Source organism: Ornithorhynchus anatinus, chromosome 7, assembly GCF_004115215.2.
Source record: "Ornithorhynchus anatinus isolate Pmale09 chromosome 7, mOrnAna1.pri.v4, whole genome shotgun sequence".
In the NCBI taxonomy this organism is placed as follows: Eukaryota; Metazoa; Chordata; class Mammalia; order Monotremata; family Ornithorhynchidae; genus Ornithorhynchus; species Ornithorhynchus anatinus.
In genome coordinates this window covers 22,794,451-22,818,631 of record NC_041734.1, presented here as the reverse complement: position 1 = coordinate 22,818,631, position 24,181 = coordinate 22,794,451, and the positions used below count along the sequence as shown (strand labels likewise).

General features: G+C 46.9%; 1 protein-coding gene across 1 annotated transcript in view; it reads right to left on the bottom strand.

Moving 5' to 3' along the window:
• VSTM2A (V-set and transmembrane domain containing 2A) overlaps positions 1–24,181 on the bottom strand; it is a 169,444-nt gene that overhangs the window by 71,545 nt on the left and 73,718 nt on the right. The window contains exons 2-5 of the mRNA XM_029068790.2: positions 10,297–10,427; positions 5,176–5,769; positions 2,796–2,947; positions 1,381–1,431 (exon numbers count right to left, since the gene is read on the bottom strand). Of these exons, the coding sequence (XP_028924623.2) occupies positions 1,381–1,431; positions 2,796–2,947; positions 5,176–5,769; positions 10,297–10,427 (928 nt within the window). The remainder of the gene's footprint in view (positions 1–1,380; positions 1,432–2,795; positions 2,948–5,175; positions 5,770–10,296; positions 10,428–24,181) is intronic.

Sequence of the window (24,181 nt, the reverse complement as noted above, 5' to 3'; positions counted from 1 at the left end):
TCCCCGTTGGGTAGATGAGGTAAGTGAGGCACAGAGAAGTTGAGTGACTAGCCCAAGGTCACGCAGCAGAAAAGTGGCAGAGGCAGGATTAGAACCCAGGTCCTTCTGACTCCCTGACCAGGGTTGTGTCCACCAGGGCACGCTGCTCGTTGCCTGTGGCTCAGTCACTTAACCCCCTCCAGGCCTCAGTTTTCTGATTTGTAAAATGGGGAAAAAATGCCAACTCTCTTCACTCAGCGACCTGAAAGGGACAGAAACTCTGTCTGATCTGATTATCTTGAACCCAACTTGATGCTTGGTACGGTGCTAGAAACATGACAAGCACTTAATAAATTCCACAATTATTAACTGTTGGCAAAAAAAATCTAAATTATGCAATTTCCAAATTCATTTGTGCATACGTTCATAGAATTTATTATAAATCCCTAGTCTTGGAATGCACAGATCCACATTAATAGCTGATTTTTTGGATATTTAACCCTTAGCTATTCTAAAGCAGGAACCATATATGCTTGCTTTAATACAACTGTAATTTTAACACAACTGTTGAGATGAAGTAGTTGCTTATTTTTCCACATGATAAAGCACCTTAATTATAAAATTGGAAAAAGTACATGTTCTCATTTTTTTCTAGGATCATCAGTGTCATCTCAAACATCTGTGTCATTTCATCAAATTATTAAATCTAATCAAACTCTTGTTGATGTTCCCTCCAAAATGACTTTGGAATGCTCATCTTTAAATGTAATCTTTCTAATCTAATAATTTTTCAGTGGTCTTAGTACTCTAATGCCTTTTATGACCACTGACTTCCCTATGTTTCTTCATTTATAAGGGGGCTGCTGGAAAATGTATATGAAACACGCTCTACCCTTTAGAGCCCGGAAGATGATAATGCTATTTTAGTTCAGTTTTAGTATTCGCATTTGAATTTCAAGTATTCTTGAATGATTAAAAAAACCAAATGTCTAATTGCTTTTAGTAAAGTATTTGCTCTGGGATAAAAAATATGAAGAATATTAAAATTGGAGGGTGGGGAGGAGGGGGAGAGGGAGGATTTTTTTGAGCCAACCAGGTAGAAATCTGCATCTGCAACATATTCTAGGCAATCTCTTTCAGTTTTTCTCTTCTTCACTAATACTCTTTATCCTCTCTCCCTTCCCTTTCTCTCCTCACTCCGCTTCCCCACACCCACCTTTTCTGAAAACAGAGAATGTTCAAAAGAGAAGAGAGCAATATTTTGTGGATCTGCCCTATGCTGGGGGAAGGAGGGAGAAGTGGGGGCGGGGGGGGGGGCTAGATGTTAATTTAATGCAAATCAAGGGACGGACAATGAATAGAAGTGAAGGGCCCTAACCTCTGCAAGGGGGGAAGACTTACGCTTATCTTTGTCCCATCACTGTCCAGGTCTCTTTCTGGCAACAGCTCCACCTGTGGGAAAACGTTCACCGTGACTGCTAAACGATTCCATGCCAGTGTCGATGTCTCATAGTTTCACACTCTTCCCAGGTCAGGCAAGATCAGGCTGCTGGGCCTGGTGAGGTCCCGGCCCCTGGCACTGACCCCCCGGCCCTAGACCAACCCTGTCCTGCCCTGCATAACTCACCCCTGCCCCCGGTCCTGCCCCAGCTCCTGCTCCGGGCAGCACTCACTAGCTCTCCAGAGCTGTGACACGACAGAAAATTCTAGCATCTAATACCGACACTGTCGGCAGCATTTCCTGCAGAGGGAAAAGGAGAAGCAGAGGCAGCCTCATTCTAAATCGAGGCAATCTCTTCCCAACCCTTCCACCAATTTCCCCCATACCTTGATTCCTGACACCTTAAGGTACCCAAGTCAGGATGGGGAGAAATTCTGAGTTTGGGGAAAATAAAGAGCCGAAAGGGGATGGTGGGCTAATGGAAGCCTCTATCCTGACCCACAGGGGTGTTGAGGTTTCATTCCACGCTTCCTGAGGCATGGTTTGTAAACCATATATGTGAATTACATAGGGAAGAAAAATACGGGGCTGAGTCAAGGAGGCACCTTTCCAAATCTAAACTGTTCCTGGGAAACTTTGCCTGCCGCCAAGTAGGGTGGAAGAGTTTCTATATGTGTGTGTGTGAATGCATGCTGCCTTAGTGTATATATGTGTGTGGTGTCCGTGTGTCCGTGTGTGTGTATGTGTGTGTGTGTGTACAACGATGTACCTATCTGTGATTTTTTGCAAACCAAAACAGTGTATGAATCTTTATGTGCTGCAACATTGTAGCCATCTGTGTGTATTCATTCTCTAACAGTGAATCATGCCTGAATGTGCCTATGTGGTGTATATGCTATTGAGACAGTGGGGAGGAGGGAGCAGACGTTTTGTGTGAGCGGGGAGAGGATATGTTGTGGGTTGACTCGGTGCTTCCCTGTGAAGGAAAAATGAAGAAAAGATGCCATCTCTAGGCCTGGCTTGTGGGGTCCTGGATGTGATGAATGCTGGCAGAGAGCAGGGCTTAGGGAGTACGGGTGGCCCTCTCCCCCCCAGCCATTCCCACAGTTGGAACCAGAGGAAGCTGGAGGTGGTGTTAGGGGAAGGGTTGGTGACCCATTCCAGGTCCATCATACTTCTCCAAGTGTCTCTGAATCAGGCCAGGGCTCTGGGAGATCCCAGAGAAGAGGGGTAGGGGTGGCCATCTGTCTAGGACACCACTCTGCAAGCTCGACCATCACAAGTAACCCTCCCCACCTCTCCACATAGCTCAGACCTCTAAACTGAAAGGAGGAGAAGGAGCAGGGACAGAATGCTGCGTCTGCATGCCCATCACCTCGGGTCCAGGCTCCTGGCTCTCAGCTGCCCTCAAGAACCACCACTGGATCTCCAAGTAGACGGAGGCGGAGCCACTTTGGAAGGCGCACGACATCTCCACATTCTGGCCCTCATTTGCGGTGACATTCCGGGGAAACTCGGTGAATTTTTCTGAAAAACAGATGACACGCACACGGTATTGGAATCTTCCTGCCCTCTGCCTTTCCTCCCATATTTGGTTCTTTATCCCTCTTCTCCATTTTGATGACTCTTTCCTCACGTTTCTTTCTTTTGTCTCTCCTCCTCTCGTGTTCTACTGCTTATTTTTTTCATTCTGCTTCCTCTCCTAGGTCACCTAGACTGCTTAGATAGTCTGCATAAACCTATGTCAGTTACCTCTAAAAATAGTAGAGGACTATCCAGTTCACCAATCACCCTCCCTTTGGCAAGATGACATGTCATGCCACTCTCTGAGGAATTTGGCATGGGGCAATTTGAAATATAAGCCTGGTTGGTTTAATAGATTCTACAGGGTCACTTAGAATCTGTGAATCGACAAACCCTCTATGTTGAACCGAAGTAGACACCGAGTATCCCTAATGTTCCAAAGAATAGACTAATCATTTATCAAGATGCACATTCCAGGCACATTCTATCGAGTGAGCTGTTATTGTCAGGTCCTGCTGCTTCCAACCAAGGTGCGCTGTTTCCGACAACCCATGCCAATCCCCGCTCTCAATTAATGCTATTTATAGAGCACTTACTGTGTTCAGAGCCCTGTAGTAAGTGTTCAGGAGAGTACAGTACAAGAGAATGTGTAGATGGGTTCCCTGACCACCAGGAGCTTACCATCTATCCAAATTAACTTTCAGATTTGCCTTCGACCCTTTAAATCAACACACCTGAACTCAAAGAAGCGAGTGGTTTGGGGAACCGAGCATAATACCGAAGATGGGATTATCATCACCAACCCAGTGCTCAAAGTCAGTCCAGCTCCGTGACTGAAACTGGCACCTTGCTGCATCTGGTCTAGGGTGAAACTCCCCCAAGGAAGGAATGGACCTGCCTGGGTCTGTGGCCCTAAAGGTTGTTTTTTTGGTGGGGAGGGTCCCTCCCCAGCCTCGGGTCACCCTCGACCGTTCAGACCCCGTCTTTCTTCAGCATCCACGCGGGTTGAGGAGAGAGGGTGGGACGGTTACTGCAGGGAAGCGTTCAGGGGGACTGGTTGGGGGGGGGGGGGGGGGAGGGGGGCGGGGATTGACGGCTTTAAAGAGCCATCAGGAAAGAAGCATAAACACCCCTTCAGCCTTTTCCAATCAGTTGGAAGATTTTCCCGTGGGTGCCAGGGGGGAGCTTGGAATCTGGGACCTCGCTCCATCATCCCCCGGGATGCGGAGCGCTTAGGGGAGGAGGGTGGGGACCTGTCTGTCATGCTGAAAGGAGATTGGTAGCTCTGGTGGCTCCGGGAGCCAGGATTCACTCAGCCCGTGGGCGTTGGATGCAAGGGGCACATCAGCAGCAGCAGCAGCATCGTCATAATAATAATAATAAAGCGCTTACTAAGGGCTGAGCACTTTGAGAGATATGGTACAATCAGGTTGTCCCTGTCAGACAGTCGTAAAATAAGGTAGAGCAGATATTTAACCCCCACTCTAGATGGGGAAACCTAGGCCCAGAGAAGTTAAGCGACTTGAGCAAGGTCACACAGAAGGGAAGGGACACCTCCACCGCAGTCAAAGTGGGGTTTCAGGGGAAAGACCCCCTTAGGCTTGGTGAGGAGGGACAGGATTCGTCCGGCTCCGGCTCCCTGCGCAGGGAATCCACACAGTGAGACCGCACGGACCTAGTCAGCCCCACCGCGCAGCCACAGACACACAAACACACAACTGGGCAAGCACAGACACACAAACACGGAGCAGAGCTGGGTTTCTGAGCTCTCTTTTCCCTGTAAGTTGGTACCCAGGCGGAGCGGCGATTTCCCTCCCGGCGCTGAGCCTGCGGGGGGGACGAGTCGGGGGCCGTCCAGGCCGCCCCTGACACTTGGGGGTCCGTCCAGGTCATCCCTGACCCTTGGGGGTCCTTCCAGGGTGCCCCTGACCCTCGGGAGTCCGTCTAAGACGCCCCTGACCCTTGGGGGTCCGGGCAGGTCGCTCCTAACCCTTGGGGGTTCCGTCCAGGGCGCCCCTGACCCCCCGGGTCCCTCCAGGCCGCCCCTGACCCTTGGGGGTCCGTCCAGGAGGCCCCTAACCCTTGGGGTTCGTCCAGGACGCCCCTGATCCTTGGGGGTCCGTTCAGGCCGCCCCTGACCCCCGGGGGTCCCTGGCTTTGGGGGGTCCCTGGCCCCCGGCGTGGGCCCCTCTCAGGCCCCGCCCCCGCGACGGTCCCGGGCAGAGGCTTACCTGGCGAGGAGATTCCGTGCTGGACCGACGCCACGGCGAAGACCACCAGTGTCCAGAAAGCCCCGGAGGCCCCCATGATCCTGCGAGGGGGGTTGGGGGGAGGACAGTCCGAGGCCCGGCGCCGGCTCAGCGGGGGGCTGCGCGGGGCGCTGCGCGGGACGCTGCGCCGGGGGCTGCGCGGGCCGCCTGCCGACCACCCCAGACCCGCATCCCGCCGGGACCCCGCGGGACAGGGGGATGGGGATGGACGGAGGGATGGGGATGGACGGGGGATGGGGACCGGCCGCCCTGACACCCGGCTGCCGCTCCCGCAGGCTGCGGCTCCCGGAGGCTGCGCCCACGGCAGCCTCCTCCTCCTCCTCCTCCTCCTGCTGCTGCTCCTCCTCCTCCTCTTCCTCCTCCTGCTCCTCCTCCTCCCGTTCCTCCTCCTCCTGCTGGTCCTGCTCCTCCTCCTGCAGCCGCCGCCGGTGGTGAGGACTGCGGGGTCCCCGCCCCCTGCACGCCGAGCAGAAGCCGCGGGGCGGGGGCGGGTCCTCCAAATCTTTGATCGGGGGGCGCTCGACCCGGCCGGGGCAGGGCGGGGGGCGTCAACCCCTGGAGGTCACATCCCCCCCGAACCCCCATTCCCCGGACCCCCATCCCCCCGACCCCCCATCACCTCCCCCGCGGCCCGTAAAGGAGGAAGGGGTGGCGTGGGGGACCGGGCTTCTTCCCTGCTGCTTGGAGAAGCAGCGTGGCTCAGTGGGAAGACCCCGGGCTGGGGAGTCAGAGGCCGTGGGTTCTAATCCCGACGCCGCCACTGATCAGCTGTGTGACGTTGAGGAAGTCACTTCACTTCTCTGGACCTCAGTTCCCTCCTCTGGAAAATGGGGCTGAAGACTGTGAGCCCCACGTGGGACGATCTGATTACCTTTTAACTATCACAGTGCTTGGCACATAGTAAGCGCTTAACCAATGCCGTCATTTTACTTTTCCTCTCCGCCGGGGCCCACCGCGGCCGGCGGGGAAAGGGGGCTACTGATGATCGGGGCCGGGCGGGGGTGAAAGGGAAGAAGGGGAGGCTGCGAGACGGGCAAGAAAGAGAAGAAGGAGAGGCTGGGAGGCTGCGAGGTAGGGAAGAAGGGGAAAAGGAGAGGCTGGGGGAGGAAGGGGAGGCTGCGAGGCAGGAAAGAAAGGGAAGAGGGAGAGGCTGGAGGAAGGGGAGGCTGCGAGGCTGCGAGGCGGGGGAAGGAGAGGCTGGAAAGAAGGGGGAAAGGAGAGGCTGCGACGCAAGGAAGAAGCTGGGAGGCAGGGGAGGCTGCGAAGCAGGGAAGAAAGGGAAGAAGGAGAGGCTGGGAGGAAGGGGAGGCTGCGAAGCAGGAAAGAAAGGGAAGAAGGAGAGGCTGGGTGGAAGGGGAGGCTGCGAGCGGGGGCAAGAAGGGAAAGAGGAGAGGCGGGGGAGGAGGGAGGCAGGGAAGAAGGGGAGGCTGAGAGGAGGGGAGGCTGGGAGGAGGGAAGCGGGGAAGAAGGGGGAGTTGGGAGGCGGGAAAGAAGGGGAGGCTGGTAGGAAGGGGAGGAATGGGAGACGGGGAGGCTGGGGTGCCGAGGTGGAGCGGCTGGGGAATGGGAGGAATACAAGACTGGGGGATTGGGGGCGCTGAGGTCCGGGGTCTAGGGGAGAGCCGGGCTGGAGGGGTAAGGAGGAGGGAGGGTGCTGAGCCCGGCAGATCCCTGGGACCCTGGCCTCCCAAGGGGCCATGGAGCCTCCATCTCCATCTCGAGGGGCGACCTGACGGCGCCAGGATCAGGATCGGAAATCCAAGGGGACCTACTCACATGCCAGGCCCGCGGAGAGGTACTCGGATACCTGTCCTCATCACCACCAAGAGCAGCATCTATTGAGCAAAGCACGCAAGACCACGGAACAGAAGTAGGGAGGAAAAGGGACAGACTTGGCCAAAATATACACTGGGTGAAAAGGAAGAGCAAATCTACATGTGATAAATACAAAATAAAATAATTCATTTATTTAAACAGTTCTACATCCAGCACTTAGAAGACTGCCTGACATATACTAAGTGCTTAACAAATTCCATTAAAAAAGTGCTAAATGAGACCATTTAGGTCTCATTAGGAGGGATTGGAGATGGGAAATCCCTTGAAACATATCTGATTACGTAGCCCTGCTGTTAGTCCGGGGAAAAGAGTGTTGCTCTGGGATTCAGGGTACCTGGGTGGATCAATCAACTGATCAATCCATCATGTAATGAACACTTACAATGCGTAGAGCACCATACTAGACCCTCGAAAGAGTACAGTATAGTAGAGTTGGTAGTCATGTTCCCTGCCTACAGAAACCTTATATTGTAGAGGGTGGCCCGATCCCATTTCTGCTTGTTGCGAGTGCTGCATATGTGCTTTAGGAGGGCTGAACCCCGAATACTGGCCCGCTTGATGCGTCTGTGCCCTGAAGGAAGGACTAGCAGGGCAAGAGAGTGTGATTGACATGACCTAAACCCCTAATGCTAAAATTATTTCCTCTTTGCAGGTGCTTGGTCCTCCACTCTTAAGACGGTTAAACTCTAATCTCCTTGAGAGCAGGAATCATACCTACAGACTGCATTGTACTCTCCCAATCAATTAGTACAGTGCTTTGCAGAATGTAAATGCTCGTTAAAGACCACTGATTGATTGATTGGTTGATCTTTCTTCCCTGACAGGAGATCCCATCACCGGATTACTTATATTCTTGCTGTGAGGAGCTGGGGTGACAGGCCAACTCCCAATCAGCTGCTCTATGGATAGCTGAAGCAGAGAAACTGTAAGAAGGTGAAAGAGAGAAGAAATGCTTTAGACACAAGGAAGAAAAGCCACAAACAATGGGATAGCAGGCAGACAGCTGGGAAATGGCAGTAGAAGGCCAATCAGCCTGGCATGTGGCAGTCAGCAATGGGGTGACTTTCTTGGAGAAAGGGCTTCGAGACGATCATGAAAAAAGGAATAAAAATAGTGCCAGGCACTGTGGATGACAGTCACAGTGGTGCATAGTGCAGTAAGTGGTCATCTTTTTGGACACATGAAGCAGAAGGGGCTGCCCATCGTGATTTCACCTTATCACGTACTGTTAAAAATTACCAGTGTTGGAGTGCCATAAGCAGTCAATCTATAATCATTCAATAATATTTAATAATGTTGGAATTTGTTAAGCGCTTACTATGTGCAGAGCACTGTTCTAAGCACTGGGGGAGATAGAGGGTCATCAGGTTGTCCTATGTGAGGCCCACAGTCTTAATCCCCATTTTACAGATGAGTTAACTGAGGCACAGAGAAGTTAAGTGACTTACCCACAGTCACACAGCTGACAAGTGGCAGATCTGGGATTCGAACCCATGACCTCTGACTTCCAAGCCCATTACTGGGCATTTAATCTATGCAGGACACTGTGTTAAGTGCTTGGAAGGGAAAGTTAGGAGACATACATGATCTATGCCATTAAATTACATGTAGGGAAGCAGCATGGCCTAGTGGACAGAGCAGGGGCCTGAGTGTTAGAAGGACCTGGGTTCTAATCCCAGCTCCACCACTTGTCTGCTCTGTGACCTTGGTAAAATCACTTCACTTCTCTGTGTCTCAGTTACCTCATCTGTCAAGTGGGGATTAAGTGAGCCCCAAGTAGGACAGAGACTGTGTCCAACCCAATTAGCTTGTATCTACCCCGGTGCTAAGAACAGAGCTTGACCCATAGTAAGTGCTTAACAAATGCTATTATTATTATTATTATTGGGAAAACTATAAGACATCAAAAGATTCATTCATTCAATAGTATTTATTGAGCACTTACTATGTGCAGAGCACTGTACTAAGTGCTTGGAATGTACAAATCGGCAACAGATAGAGACAGTCCCTGCCCATTGACGGGCTTACAGTCTAATTGGGGATATACATGAGTAAAAGTGCTGAGATGATGCAGAAATGCTGCATTGGCAGGGAGGGGAGAGATAGCATGGGCAATAAGATAGGGAGATGAAAGATTAATCAGGGAAGGCCGCATGAAGGAGATTAAATTTCAGAAGGAATTTGAAGATGGAGAGAGCTGTGGTCTGATGGATGTGAAGGATGAGGGAATTCCAGGCAAAAGAGGGAGTGAGAGTAGGAGGTTGGGGTGAAAGAGATGACACAAAGGCAAAGTGTGCTTTGCAACCCGGTTGGAGGGGAGGAGCAAGGATAAGTTGGGGGAATAGAGCTGATTGAGTTTCAGAAAGCTAGTGGAGTTCTGTGTGATGTGGAGACAACCTTGGAATTTGGGAGAAAGGGGAGATATATGCAAAACAATGTTGTAGAGAAGTGATCTGGGAAGCGGGAAGCAGAGTGCCATATTGCCTGGGGGAGGGAAAGACTTGGGGCAAGGAGGTCTGTGAGGAGCCTGATAGAATAGTGGAGTCAGGATATGACAAACTGCAAAGACCAGCATGGCGGCAGTATGGATGGAGCAAATTTTGGAGAAGTTGTGAAGGAAAAACAGAACGGGTTTAGTGACAGACTGATTATGGAAGTTGAAAGAGAGAGAGAGAGAGAGAGAGAGAGAGAGAGAGAGAGAGAGAGGTCAAAGAAAATGCCAGTATTGATAGTTTGAGAGATTGGGAAAGTTAGGTGGAGGAAAGGATTTGGGAGGGAAGAGGAACTCGGATTTGGACACGTTGAGTTGAACATGCCAGTTGCACATGTTATACCAGAGAGGTACATGGTAAGGGCTGGAGGGTCCCCAATCACTGTCTGTCCCAACTAAATTCCTGAAAACCAATCATCCTCATGGGACTGTAAGTTCCTTGCAGGCAGGGAACGTGTCTAACAGCTCCATTACATTGCACTCTCCCAAGTGCTTAGTACAGTGTTTAGGACACAGTAAGTGCTCAATACATGTGATTGATTAAGTCAAAAAAGGCCAAAGCCCTTAGGAAATCCTCCTCTGGGAGGGTGGCTGTGAGATCCTTCTGTGTCTACAAATATAGCCCTTTGGCAGGCTGTTTGCTGTTTGGTATCAAGGATGTTCCAGGTATTCTTCCTTCTTGAGTTGGAATGATTTTTCTCTCCAATAAGACAGGTCAGAAGTGGGGCTGAGATCAGAATCTGCATTTGGCCTACTGACACTGGGAACTGCTGGCTTTGGAAGCCTCCGCCTCATTGTTTTACTGATATTCCAGGGCCTTGCTCTTGCTGCTATGCTCAGTGCTGCTATGCCAAAGGAAAATCTGCTGTGGTTGATTTCTAGCCCACTGCAAGGGAGCAAAAGAGATTACCCTGATTATAGAAGATCCACTCCCGAGCACAAGGCATTCCTTCTTGACCCTAAGCTCTCATGACTAATGGTATGTTTCCAGAGGAGAAAGAAGTTGAGAATGTAGGGTTCTGGGTGAAAACACCATGCACTTCTGCCAGAAAGGAAATTTTAAAAGTAAATACAATTTTTGCCCATTGCCATTCAGGGAATTCTCCACCCGCATCTCCCTTATCCACAGCTTTTTGAGAAGCAGCATGGCTTAATGGAAAGAGCCTGGGCCCGAGAGTCAGAGGACCTGGGTTCTAATCGCAGATCTGTCACTTACCTCCTTTATGACTTTGGACAAGTCACTTAACTTCTCGGTTGATTCAGTTCCCTCATCTAAAAGATGGAGATTCAATACCCGTTCTCTCTCCTACTTAGTCTGTGAATCCATGTGGGACATGATGATCTTGTAACTACCCCATTGCTTAGTACACTGCTTCCTAAGTAAGTGTTTAACAAAAGATATTATCATTATTATCTCCCTTTTTTCCCACTGCAATGGTTGAGAGGGAACAATACATATTTGGGGCAGGGGATAAGACAGTGCTTGTGATAAACTCTCTAATCCAGCATCCAAATTGTACATTATTCCCAAATTAAATTTACATGAGAAACAACTGAAAACACTTTGCTCCTTTGATACCATTAGGACAGTCATTATGATTTAGTCTCAGAAACATTGCTGTTAGTGGAAAAATTGTCTTAGTTCTCCTGTTTTGTGCCTTTTCCCAAGGAAAGTGGAATGATATGCAAAGCCACACATGTCTGTCTGTTCTATTTTGCTGGTTCAGTTTGAATTTTCCATCCTAATAGCATCCCTAATAAGAGCCAATGAAGAACAAAGAATATTTAAACCCCTCTAGACTGTAAGTTCATCGTGGGCAGGAAATGGGTCTGCCAACTCTGTTATAACGGGCTCTCCCACGTGCTTAGTACAGTGTTTTGTTTAAACTAAGCACTCAATAAATACCACTGATGGATAGATCCGAAAAGACTGATTCGTTTTCTGCAATACTGACCAAAAAATGTCAACTGTGAACATTTACTCCATACTAAACATAGAGAAACGAAAAATAGGAATGTGTTTCCTGGTAGTTCAAATATGAATAGCTTTAGTAGTATTGAGCACCGTACTGAGTGTCTACTGAGTGCAGAGCACTGTACTGAATGGTGCCTGAATACAAGGCCTCATACCAAGAGCTTGAGAACATACGTTTTTCAGTCCTTTGTTTTCCAAGATTACACTACTGACAGTGAAATCCTAACTGTGTATGGGGAATAGATGGAAAGACCAACGTACAGCTGATGGTATTTGTTAAGCACTTACTAAGTGCCAGGCACTGTTCTAAGTGTTGGTTTAGATAAAAGGCAATCAGGTTGAATGCAACCCATGCCCCACATGGGGCCCCCGGTCTTAATCCCCATTTTACAGATGGGGCACACAGAAGTTAAGTGATTTGTCTAAGGTCACAGAACAGACAACTGGTGGAGCTGGATTTAGAATCCAGGTCCTTCTGTCTCCCAGGCCCATGATCTATCCACTAGGTCAGGCTTTCCCTTCCCCACAAGGCTCCCTCAGCTTCTCCAAAGTGGGCAGCCTTGGAATTTCTCCTTCCTGGCACCCAGCCCTGAGGCAAAATGCCCCTCACTTTCTGCCCCCAAGAGGGTTTCATACCATTTTACCTCATCTATTCCTCAGACGGCTCCAAGATTTCTCTGGGAACTTGTCCTTCTCCTCCCCTCCCCCTCCTCCACCACCCTCTGCTCTTCCTACTTCCTCTCCCCTCAGCACTATGCTCACTTGTATATATCATTTATTACCCTATTAATTTTGTTAATGAGGTGTACATCTCCTCGATTCTATTTGTCTTGATGATGTTGTCTTGTTTTTGTTTTGTTCTGTTTTGCTTTGCTGTCTGTCTCCCCCGTTTAGACTGTGAGCCCGTCATTGGGCAGGGATTGTCTCTATCTGTTGCTGGATTGTACATTTCAAGTTCTTAGTACAGTGTTCTGCACATAGTAAGTGCTCAATAAATACTACTGAATGAATTAATTATGGCTCCAAGGGCCCGGCTCCCAACATGCCCTCTTCACCGCTGGCCCTGTGGATATGTCACTGCAGATCATCCCCCATCCCTACCTCTCTCCACCAGATGACCTCAGGACTTTAGCATAATCTCTGCCTTCCTGCAGCAACATCTGGGTCTCTCAGCATCCTCCTATACCAAACCACCATACTGTCTCCACAGATCCTACGCCAACTCTCTACCATGTCCTCGAGGAGCCTCCATCCCAACCCACCTCCCACCACTGCAGGGGACTGAGGAAAGCAATCATAGCCTGGCACAGTCTCCTCAACCTCCACTAAACCTCAGGAAGCTGTGGTAACTGATGTCGTAGTGGTCACTGTAGTGGTCAAGGTCGGGGCTGTGAGAAGCCTGTAATTCCATTCCTCTAACCACCAGCACCCTACTGAGCTGTGTTTCAGTCTCTATGTCATGTTTTGTTTCATTTCTCCTTATGTAGAGGTCACCAGTCTCCTCACTTCTTTTATATTTTCTGATTGTGAATCCTCTGAGGGCCAGGGATCATGTCTAATTCCCACCTGTGTTTTCTTTCCCAGTGCTTAGCACAGTGCTCGTCACCCAGTAACTACTTAACAAATATCATTCCTCCTACTATTTAGCTGTCCTTACATCCCTAACCCACCTTCTGACATGTCTTCCCAATCAATTCCTTCACTGTTTTAGGCCCACCGGTGAGCTGGGAGCTAAGAGTGTGCAAATCATGGGCTTTTTGCTACTCATCCAGGTAGTCCCCGGCTGAACAGGGAGTGTTTCAGGAGACTTGCCATAATGGGAATTCAGTAGGCACTCAGTACAGTTCTCAAAACTGATGTTACTCATATATGAACTACCAGGACACCATTCAATTGCAGCTGTTGCTTAGCTGTATTTGTATTCTCTCTGCATCTACTATGGAGTAAATGATCCTGGTTTATACCTTTTTTGTCAGGACCTTACATTCCAGACACATAAACACCTAGATAGGCAGAATATTAGTCCTCAAAAGACTGGCTAGGCCAGTCCAGGCTGCCGACAGCAGACTGTTTGAGATTGGGCCTCAGTGGGTCTTAAAATCATTTCTTCTGCTTGCACATGCTGCTTCTCCATTGAACATCCAGCACCTGCCTGGGTACCCTGTTATCATCCATTGTTCTCATAGTTCCTGCTGAATGAAGGTGTTTTGCCCTAAGTATTGCTTTGCTGCTAGTGGGTTGGCTGCCTTCCAGGATCTCCTTGCTGGGAATTTTGTCCTGCCATTTGAGGTTCTTCATGGATAGCACTGGTGAAACTGTTCAGGAATCTGTATGTGCCTTCTGAAGCAAATAATAATAATAATGGTATTTGTTAAGCGCTCACTATGTGCCAGACACTGTTCTAAGTGCTGGGGGGGGATACAAGGTGATCAGGTTGTCCCACGTGGGGCTCACAGTCTCAATCCCCATTTTACAGATGAGGTAACTGAGGCACAGAGACTAAAGTCACACAGCTGATAATAACAATAATAATAATAATAATGGCATTTGTTAAGCACTTACTATGTGCAAAGCACAGTTCTAAGTGCTGGAGGGATACAAGGTGATCAGGTTGTCCCACGTGGGGCTCACAGTCTTCATCCCCATTTTACAGATGAGCTAACCGAAGCTCAGAGAAGTTAAGTGACTTGCCCAAAGTCACACAGCTGACAAGTGGTGGAGCCGGAATTAGAACCCATGACCTCTGATTCCCAAGCCCGGGCTCTTTCCACTGAGCCAAGCTGCCTCTCTCCAATTCTCCTAACCATACAGAGGGTTGGACAACACCTTGCTTTGTAGACCTTCAATTTGGCCTGAAGTTTTTTGGCCCGGTTGTCACCAAACTCTAATTGCCAGTCTCTCAGAAACCATCTCAGTCTTATTTTATCACTGTTTCGTTTATTATTCATGTCCGTTCATATCACTGTGCCATTCTGTGAAGCCATTCATAATTACCTGTATTTCTTCCTTTGCAGGTACTCGTATATGACTTTATGTTAGAAGAGTTTCCCAATTAATTGGAATCATATTCTGACTTCAGATTTCAAGTCTCTTTTGGCATCGTAGAGCATGGTGGCATAGAATAGGAGGAAGAAGTTTATAACTACAACATGCTAAGAAGTAGTGAGGCCCAGTGAAAAGATGGAGCACGGGACTGGGAGCCAGAAAAACAGGGTTCTAATCCCAGCTCAATTCAATCATTCATTCATTCAACCGAATTTATTGAGCGCATACTGTGTGCAGATCAGTATACTTAAGCACTTGGGAGAGTACAATATTATAATGAACAGACACATTCCCTTCCCAAAACGAGCGTACTTGCCTGCTCCATGATCATGGGAAAATTACTTAATTTATCTGAGCCTCAGTTTCCTCAACTGTAAAATGGGTATTAAACATCTGTTATCCACCCTCCTCCTTAGGCTAGTCACACCATTTTGGGCAGTGACTATGATGAACTGATTAGACTGTATCTAACTCAGGCTTCTTTACACCATTTGTAAATAATTTATGGGTGCCAGTCTCCAATTTTAATTTAGAAGTTCCCCTGAGGGCAAAGACCATGGCTTTTGTCCTGGTGCACTCTTGAAATTGTTTAGGAAAGTTTTCTGCACAGTGCAGTTGTTCAATAAATGTCATTGACTGACCAGTCTATTGACTTACTCGGCATTAAAGAAGTGTTATGGCTTCCTACACCATCACCTGACACGGCTGAAATGTTCAGATGGAATCATCCTCATTACATATATTCATTCAGTCGTATTTATTAAGTACTTACTCTGTGCAAAGCACTGTACTAAGTTCTTGGGAGAGTACAACACAACAATAACAACAGACACATTCCCTGGTCACAATGAGCTCACAGTCTAGAAAGGGAGACAGACACATAGGAATAAATAAATAAATTACAGATACATACTCAAATTCTGTGAGGCTGGTTGGGAGGATGAATGATGAGAGCAAGTGAGGGTGAGGCAGAAGGCAATGGAAGAAGAGGACATGAAGGCTTTGTCAGGGAAGGCTTCTTGGAGGAGATGTGCCTTCAATAACGGGGAGAGAACAATTATCTGTCTGATATCAGGAGGGAGGGCATTCATTCATTCAATTGTATTTATTAAGGGCTTACTGTGTGCAGAGCTCTATACTAAGCACTTTGGAGAGTACAATGCAATACATTCCAGGCTAGAGGCAGGATGTGAGCTAGAGGTTGGCAGTGAGAGAGACAAGAAGGAGGTACAGTGAGAAGATTAACATTAGAGGAACAAAGTGTGTGGGCTGGGTTGAAGTAAGATAATAGTGAGGTGAGATAGGAGGAGGAAAGGTGATTGAGTGCTTTAAAGCCAGTGGTGAGGAGTTTTTGTTTGATGTGGAGATGAATGGGCAACCACTGGAGTTTTTTGAGGAGTGGAGAAACATGGTCTGAACGTTTTTGAAGGAAAATGATCCAGACAACAGAGTGGTGTGGACTGGAGTGGGAAGAGACAGGAGGCAGGGAGGTCAGCAAGGAGGCTAATGCAATAATCAAGGTGAGGTAGGATAAACAGTTTGGAAAGAGAGGACAGGGCAGATTTTAGCGATGTTGAGAAGATAGAAATGACAGGATTTAATGATGGCTTGAATATGTGGGTTGAATGGCAGAGAGGAGTCAAGGATAATGCCGAGATTACGGACTTGTGAGACAGGAAGGATGGTGGTGCCGTCAACAGTGATGGGAAAGTGAACGGGAGGCCAGGATTTGGGTGGGAGGATAAGGAGTTCTGTTTCAGGCATGTTAAGCTTAAGGTGACGGGAGGACATCCAAGTAGAGATGTCTTGAAGGCAGGAGGAAATGGGAGACTGCAGAGAAGGAGAGAGATCAAGGCTGGAGATGTAGATTTCAGTATCATCCAAGTAGAGGTGGTATTGGAAGCCATGACAGTGAATGAATTCTCCAAGGGACTGGGAGGAGGTGGAGAATAGAAGGGGCCCTTAAACTGAACCTTGAGGGACACCCACAGTTAAGGCATAGGAAGCAGATGAGGAGCTTGGAAAAGAGACTGAGACTGAACGGCCAGAGAGATAGGATGAGAACCAGGAAAGGACAGTGTCAGTGAAGCCGAGGTTGGATAATGTTTCCAGGAGAAGGGAGTGGTAGACAGTGTCAAAGGCAGCTGAGAGGTCAAGGAGGTTTAGGATGGAGTAGAGCCCATTGGATTTGGCAAGAAGAGATCATCAGAGACCTTTGAAAAGGTGGTTTCTGTGCAGTGAAGGGAACAGAAGCCAGATTGGAGGGGATCAAGGAGAGAGTTGAAGGAGAGGACTTGAGACAGAGGGTGTAGACAGCTCGCTGAAGAAGTTGGAGAGGAAGTGTGGGAGGGAGGTGGGGCAATAACTGGAGGGAGCCGTGGGGTCAGGAGAGATTTCTTAGTATGGAGGAAATAGGGGCATGTTTGAAAGCAATGGGGAAGAAGCCACTGGAGAGCGAACAGTTAAAGATAGTGGTTAGGGAGGGAGGAAGAGAGAGGGCAAGTGTTTTGATAAGGTGTAAAGGAATGGGGTCAGAAGTGCAGGTGGAGGGGGTAGATTTTGAGACAGGGCAGGAGATTTCCTCTAGAGATATTGCTGGGAAAGATGGGAGAGTTGAAGAAGGGGCAGGAGAGGTGAGAGACTGGAGAGGGGCAGGGGAGATTTTGGGGAGATCATACCTGATAGAGTTACAGATATGGGCTAAACACTATAATCCTTTTAATGGAACGTTTTTAGGGTCTTTTGAGTGCAGCATAATGAATTTAGGGATTGAGAGAGTAGAAGAGAAATAAAAGTCATCACCCCAGCTCACAGAGTACTTACAGTCTTCTTAACAGGCCTTCAACCACTGAGGAGGAGACCATTTGAGACACAGAACATCAGCCAAAATGTGAAGATCCTTTTTTACTTCAGCTTCCGATGAAAAAATTTCTCTAGTCATAGTCTTGAAAAATAGTAGATAGTTGGATCTGATGGCAATTCTGAAAAAAACATAAAAAGCCTGGAGATGATTAGATTCCTCAGAGGGCTGGATAAGTTCTTCCTCAATGTATGAAACAGTGAATAAATGTCACAAGATTTTAAAGATGACACCGTAATGATCATTTTCAAAAGGAAGAGGGAAAGAGCTTTCACTACTTTCCATTGCAGATAAGATTCCAGTCCGAACCCTTCCGGACAGACTACTGAAAAATAGACATGCCACTCACTACCTGAATTGCATTGTGGCTTCAGACCAAATGCAATAGAGCAGATCTGCATGGTAAATACAGAAGTGCAGGGAACAATCCTAAGCCTTCACTCTTACCTCAGGCAAGTGATAACTTGTCTGTGCCTCAGTTTCCTCATCCATAAAAGGGAGATTAAATATCTTAGACTAAGGGGTCCATGTGGGACAGGGACAGTATCCAACCTGATTCTCACATAACTACGTCAGGGGTTGTGTTCTTGTTTTACGGACAAATCACATTATTGATTCAAAATGATTCAAGGGGAATTGATTCATAGGGAATTAATGGTCTAGGGGATAGATGGTTCAAAATACCCTCATGGTGGACAATTTTTTTACAAATTTCGAAGTTACTGTTTTGCCCACCACTGGCAAAAGACTTTTCAACCTTGTTACTCAGTACTATTTTACTTTACTGAATACCGTCAAGCTGCAACAACACAAAGATTCCCAAATTATCATGTGGTACATTATAGTCTGGTTGAGGTAGAGGCTGGTGAACAGCAACGTCCCTCAAGTGATGCCATGTGAATGAACACAGTGGTTATTTCCTGTACCGAACTTATTTGTACAAACCTGTCCTATTCCAGAATACGCTCATGTTTTGCAAAAAACTTTCCATAATTCTTCTATCATACTGTAACCAAATCATCTAAAGAAAACATGATATAGCAGAAGTGAGAATAGCATTTTTATAGAACTTAGAGAAAGACCAAATATTCTAATATTCTCACCAAACCAGTGTTCCGGCAAGTGCTAAGCAAAGCAGGAAATGCATCATCATCATCAATATCATCATCAATGATACTTAATGAGTGCTTCCTATGTGCATAGCCCTGTCCTAAGCACTTGAGAGAGCACAGTACAGTGAAGTTAGTAAACACATTTCTGGCATGCAAGGAGCTTGCAGTCTAGAAGGGAAGACAAACATTAAAATAAATACATAATTTTTAATATAGAATTTAAAGATATGTACATAAGGTTGAAGGTCTGTATATAGGGTTGAGTGACTATCAAATAGCTGATGCATTAGAAACATCTTTCAGCTCTTCATCATCATAACAAAATAGATTTCAAGAAACTGTGACATAGAATAATTAACATAGACTAAAAAATCGGACTGACCATTCCTTGCTGACCTCCCTGCTCCAGTTCAGATTTACCCTTTTATAATGGTAATTATTATATCATTATTATTATCATTTATGGTACTTGTAAAACACTTACTATGTCCCAAGCTCTGTACAAAGTGCTGTGGTAAATACAAGATAATCAGTTCCCAAATGAGGCTTACATTGTAAATGGGAGGGAGAACAGGAACTGAATCCCTATTTTATAAATGAGGGAACTGAGGCTCAGAGATGTTAAGTGATTTGCCCAAGGTCACACAGCACATATGTGATGCAGCCGAGTTTAGATCCTCAGTCTGCTGACACCCAGGCCTGTATTCTTTTTCACTAGGAGTGGAAAGTGCCTGGGCTTGGGGTCAGAGGACAGGGTTTCTACTCCTGGCTCTGCCACTTGTCTACTGTGTGACCTTAGTTGAGTTGCTTAACTTCTCTGTGCCTCAGTTACCTCATCTGGAAAATGGGGATTAAAACTGTGAGCTCCCTGTGGGACAACCTGATTATCTTGTAAATGCCCCAGCGCTTAGAACAGTGCTCGGCACATACTAAGGGCTTAACAAATACCATAATTATTATTATGCTGCTTCATTTGTCATTGTCAATATTTATTGAGTGCAAACTGGGTGCAGAGCACTATAGTACGCACTTGAGAGAGTACAATATTTTGCTCTTATCAGTTTTCTAAAAACTCATTCTGTGCATACCTTGCCATTCTGCGAACTCTTCTAATGATTGCCCGTCCATCTCCATAACAAGAAGAAACTCCTCACCTTTAACTTTTAGGCAGTCGCTCAGCTCTGTCCCCCCTCTACTTATCTCCACCTCCCTTCCACTACAACCCAGCCCTCATATTTTGCTCCTGCAATACTCACCTACTCCTTATGCTTTTCATTTAATCACTGATAGAACTGCTCTAAAAAAACTTGAGTGGTTTTTTTGGTGGGTTTTTTTTTTTAGTGTTTTTTCAAAGAACAATTATATCCTTAATTTTACAATATAGTAGAATTTTTTTGTTTGTTCCAAGTGCTATAATTTAAAATGTAAGTTGTGTTGAAAAAGCAGCCACAAATATATATTGTATTTTTTGCTGTAAGTAACGATATGATGTAAATAATAATGTTGGTATTTGTATTTGTTAAGCGCTTACTATGTGCCGAGCACTGTTCTAAGCGCTGGGGTAGACACAGGGGAATCAGGTTGTCCCACGTGGGGCTCACAGTCTTAATCCTCATTTTACAGATGAGGGAACTGAGGCACAGAGAAGTGAAGTGACTTGCCCACAGTCACACAGCTGCCAAGGGGCAGAGCCGGGGTTCGAACCCATGACCTCTGACTCCAAAGCCCGTGCTCTTTCCAGTGAGCCACGCTGCTTCTCATAAATCATGTAAATCTAAAATTTTGTCATGGTTTTTCGATTTTGCCTATTTGCTTTAATTTTATGCTGCTGCTCTTTTTTTACTGACTTTGTAAGATTTAGTAAAGTAATTAAAATGTGGTGACCTGCCCCTACCATGAATTATTTGAGATTTTTGTCAACCCCTTCCTCATACCCCCCTTCCCGCTTGGGACTCACTTCCCCTTCGTATAATAATGATGGTATTTGTTAAGCGCTTACTATGTGCCAAGCACTGATGTAAGCACTGGGGTAGATAAAAGGTGATCAGGTTGTCCCACGTGGGACTCACAGTCTTCATCCCCATTTTACAGAAAAGTTAAGTGACTTGCCCAAAGTCACACAGCTGATAAGTGGCAGAGTTGGGGTTAGAACCTATGACCTCTGACTTCTAAGCCTTTGTTCTTTCTACTAAACCATGCTGCTTCCAATAATAATAATGATATTTGTTAAGTGCTTACTATGTGCCAACCACTGTTCTAAGTGCTGGGGGAGGGGGGCGGAGACAAGGTAATCAGATTGTCCCACGTGGTGCTCACAGTCTTCATCCCCATTTTACAGATGAGGTAACTGAGGCACATAGAAGTTGCCCAAAGTCTCAGCTGATAGGTGGAAAAGGCAGAATTAGAACTCAGGACCTTTTGATTCCCGGGCCTGAGCTACATCCACTAGGCCATGCTTCTAAAATCATACCTCTCCCAGAAAGCCTTTCCTGACTCAACACTCACCTCCCTGCCTTGTTTTCCCTCCCTACTTCATCACCTATGCACTTGAGTTCATGTCATTCATTCAGTCATATTTATTGAGCACTTACTATGTGCAAAGCACTGTACTAAGCGCTTGGAATGTACAATTCGGCAACAGATAGAGACAATCCCTGCCCAATAACGGACTCACAGTCTAAATGGGGGAGGCAGCAAAGCAAAACAGTAAAAAAAAAACAAAACAAAAAACCCACAAACAAGTAGTCTGGCATAGATCTCATCAAGATAAATAGAATCATAGATATATACACATCATTAACAAAATAAATAGAGTAATAAGTAATATATACAAATATGCACAGTGCTGTGGGGAGGGAGGTTTTTGAGGAGGAGAGTGACATGCCCAGAGCATTTCTGTAGGAAGATGATCTGGGCAAAGGAATGAAGAATAGACTGGAATGGGGAGAAATGGGAGGAAGGGAGATCAGAGAGAAGGCTGACACAATAATCCAGTCGGCATATTATGAGAGCTTGTACCAGCAAGGTAGCACTTTGGATGGAGAGGAAAGGGCAGATCTTGTCACCTAAGCCCTTGAATCACTCACCCCTCCCACCAAACCTCCCAGTTTTAATGCACATATCTTTATACTGTTGTTTTTTTCCTCTAACTTTAATTTATTTTACCATTTGTTTCCCGTGCTAGAAGGTAAAATCCTTGAGGGCAGGGATCAGGCCTACTTACTCCATTGTATTCTCCCAAGCAATTTACATAGTCCTCTGCACAGAGTAAGTGCTTAACAAACATCACTAGTTTACTGGGACACCAAAGTGGAAGAAATCAAAGGATATGCTGCCCCTCAACATTGGTTATTGGTTATTGGGACTTGGTTATTTCACCATACTCGAAACCTAGTGGATAAAACACGGGCCTGGAAGCCGGGGACCTGGGTTCTAATCCCAGCTCTTCCACTTGCCTGCTTACTCCACCCAAACGGCTACCTTACTATTACGGGCTCTCGTTATATCCCGGCTAGACTACTGTGTCAGCCTTCTCTCTGACCTCCCTTCCTCCTCTCTCGCCCCGCTCCGGTCTATTCTTCACTCTGCTGCCCGGCTCATCTTCCTGCAGAAACGAGCTGGGCATGTCACTCCCCTTCTTAAACAACTCCAGTGGTTGCCTATCGACCTCCTCTCCAAACAAAAACTCCTCACTCTAGGCTTCAAGGCTCTCCATCACCTTGCCCCTTCCTACCTCTCCTCCCTTCTCTCTTTCTACCGCCCACCCCGCACGCTCCGCTCCTCTGCCGCCCACCTCCTCGCCGTCCCTCGGTCTCGCCTATCCCGCCGTCGACCCCTGGGTCACATCCTCCCGCGGTCCTGGAACGCCCTCCCTCCTCACCTCCGCCAAACTGATTCTCTTTCCCTCTTCAAAACCTTACTTAAAAATCACCTCCTCCAAGAGGCGTTCCCAGACTGAGCTCCTCTTCCCCCTCTACTCCCTCTGCCATCCCCCCTTTACCTCTCCGCAGCTAAAGCCTCATTTTCCCCTTTTCCCTCTGCTCCTCCACCTCTCCCTTCCCATCCCCACAGCACTGTACTCGTCCGCTCAACTGTATATATTTTCGTTACCCTATTTATTTTGTTAATGAATTGTACATCGCCTTGATTCTATTTAGTTGCCATCGGTTTTTACGAGATGTTCTTCCCCTTGACGCTGTTTAGTGCCATTGTTCTTGTCTGTCCGTCTCCCCCGATTAGACTGTAAGCCCGTCAAACGGCAGGGACTGTCTCTATCTGTTGCCGACTTGTTCATCCCAAGCGCTTAGTACAGTGCTCTGCACATAGTAAGCGCTCAATAAATACTATTGAAGTGAAGTACTTATTTTAGTAGGGCTTTGAGGTGAGAATAGTGGTGATCTGCCATGGTCATTCCTGCACACTTTGATCCTCTAATTTCAACCTGCTCATTGTCTCTTGATCTCCTATATCTTGCCACTGACCCCCCCTTCCCTATATCCTCCCTCTGGCCTGAAACTCCCTTCTGCTTCATATCCATCAGACTACTAACCCCCTCACCGTTAAAACCCTACTAAAATCCCACCTCCCACAAACAAACTTCTCCAGTGATTTCTCAGCACCCCAAATCGCATAACCTCATCATAATCTCATCAGACACCTCTACTACTTATGAATTATTAGCTCACATCCTTAACCTTTTGCATATAGATTTACTGAATGGAGAAGCAACATAGAGCATGCACCTGGGAGTCAGAGGAACCTGGTTTCTCATCCCAGCTCCACCAGGTCTGCTGTGTGACTTTGGGCAAGTTACTTTACTTCTCTGTGCCTCAGTTATTTCATCTGTAAAATGGAGATTAAGACTGAGAGTCCCATGGGGAACAGGAATTGTGTCCCACCTGACAACCTTGTATCGAATACAATACTCAGTACAGTACCTGGTAAATGCTTAACAAATTCCATTAAAAATTTGTGAGGCAATTATTTTTCTTATCTTTGTAAACATTCTTATATCTGTTTTCACTGTTAGGATATAAGTCTTTTGTGGGGAGAAAACATGTCACATCTTGCACTTTCCAAAGACACCACAACCAGTTGGGCTCTCAAGAATGCTTCACAGTCACACTTAATCAATACCTGGTTTCCAGTTTCCCGGATTCTTCCTATCTCCTCTTTTTCCCAAACATTTTCATTTTCTTCCCACACCATCTATGAACTGAAATTTAGGGAGAAATCAAGTTTAACCCACCAGAGGAATCTTTGCTAGATAGTCTTAATTACATGTTAAGGAAGCTTATGGAGGATGACATCAGCTCTACCATCAAATGAAATATTTCAGATTACCTATTATCTTCACTTTCAGTTTAGGGAAATAATTTGGTCTACCCAACACCAAACTTTTCTGTTGGGAAAAAAGGGAGATTTAACAGGGTTGAGGTGAGAGATCTTTAAATATTAAATTGGAATGGGGCTAACCCAGCCCAAACAGAAACTTAAACCTTTTAAAAATTGGCCTGGGTAATAACACTAGAGTTTTGCAACAAGGCAGTAAAACCCAATTTAAGAGGGAAACACTGTTTATTTGTCTCTGTATATCTGACAGGGATCCCGCAGGAGCTTCTCATTGACTTTCTTAAACCCCCTCGGTC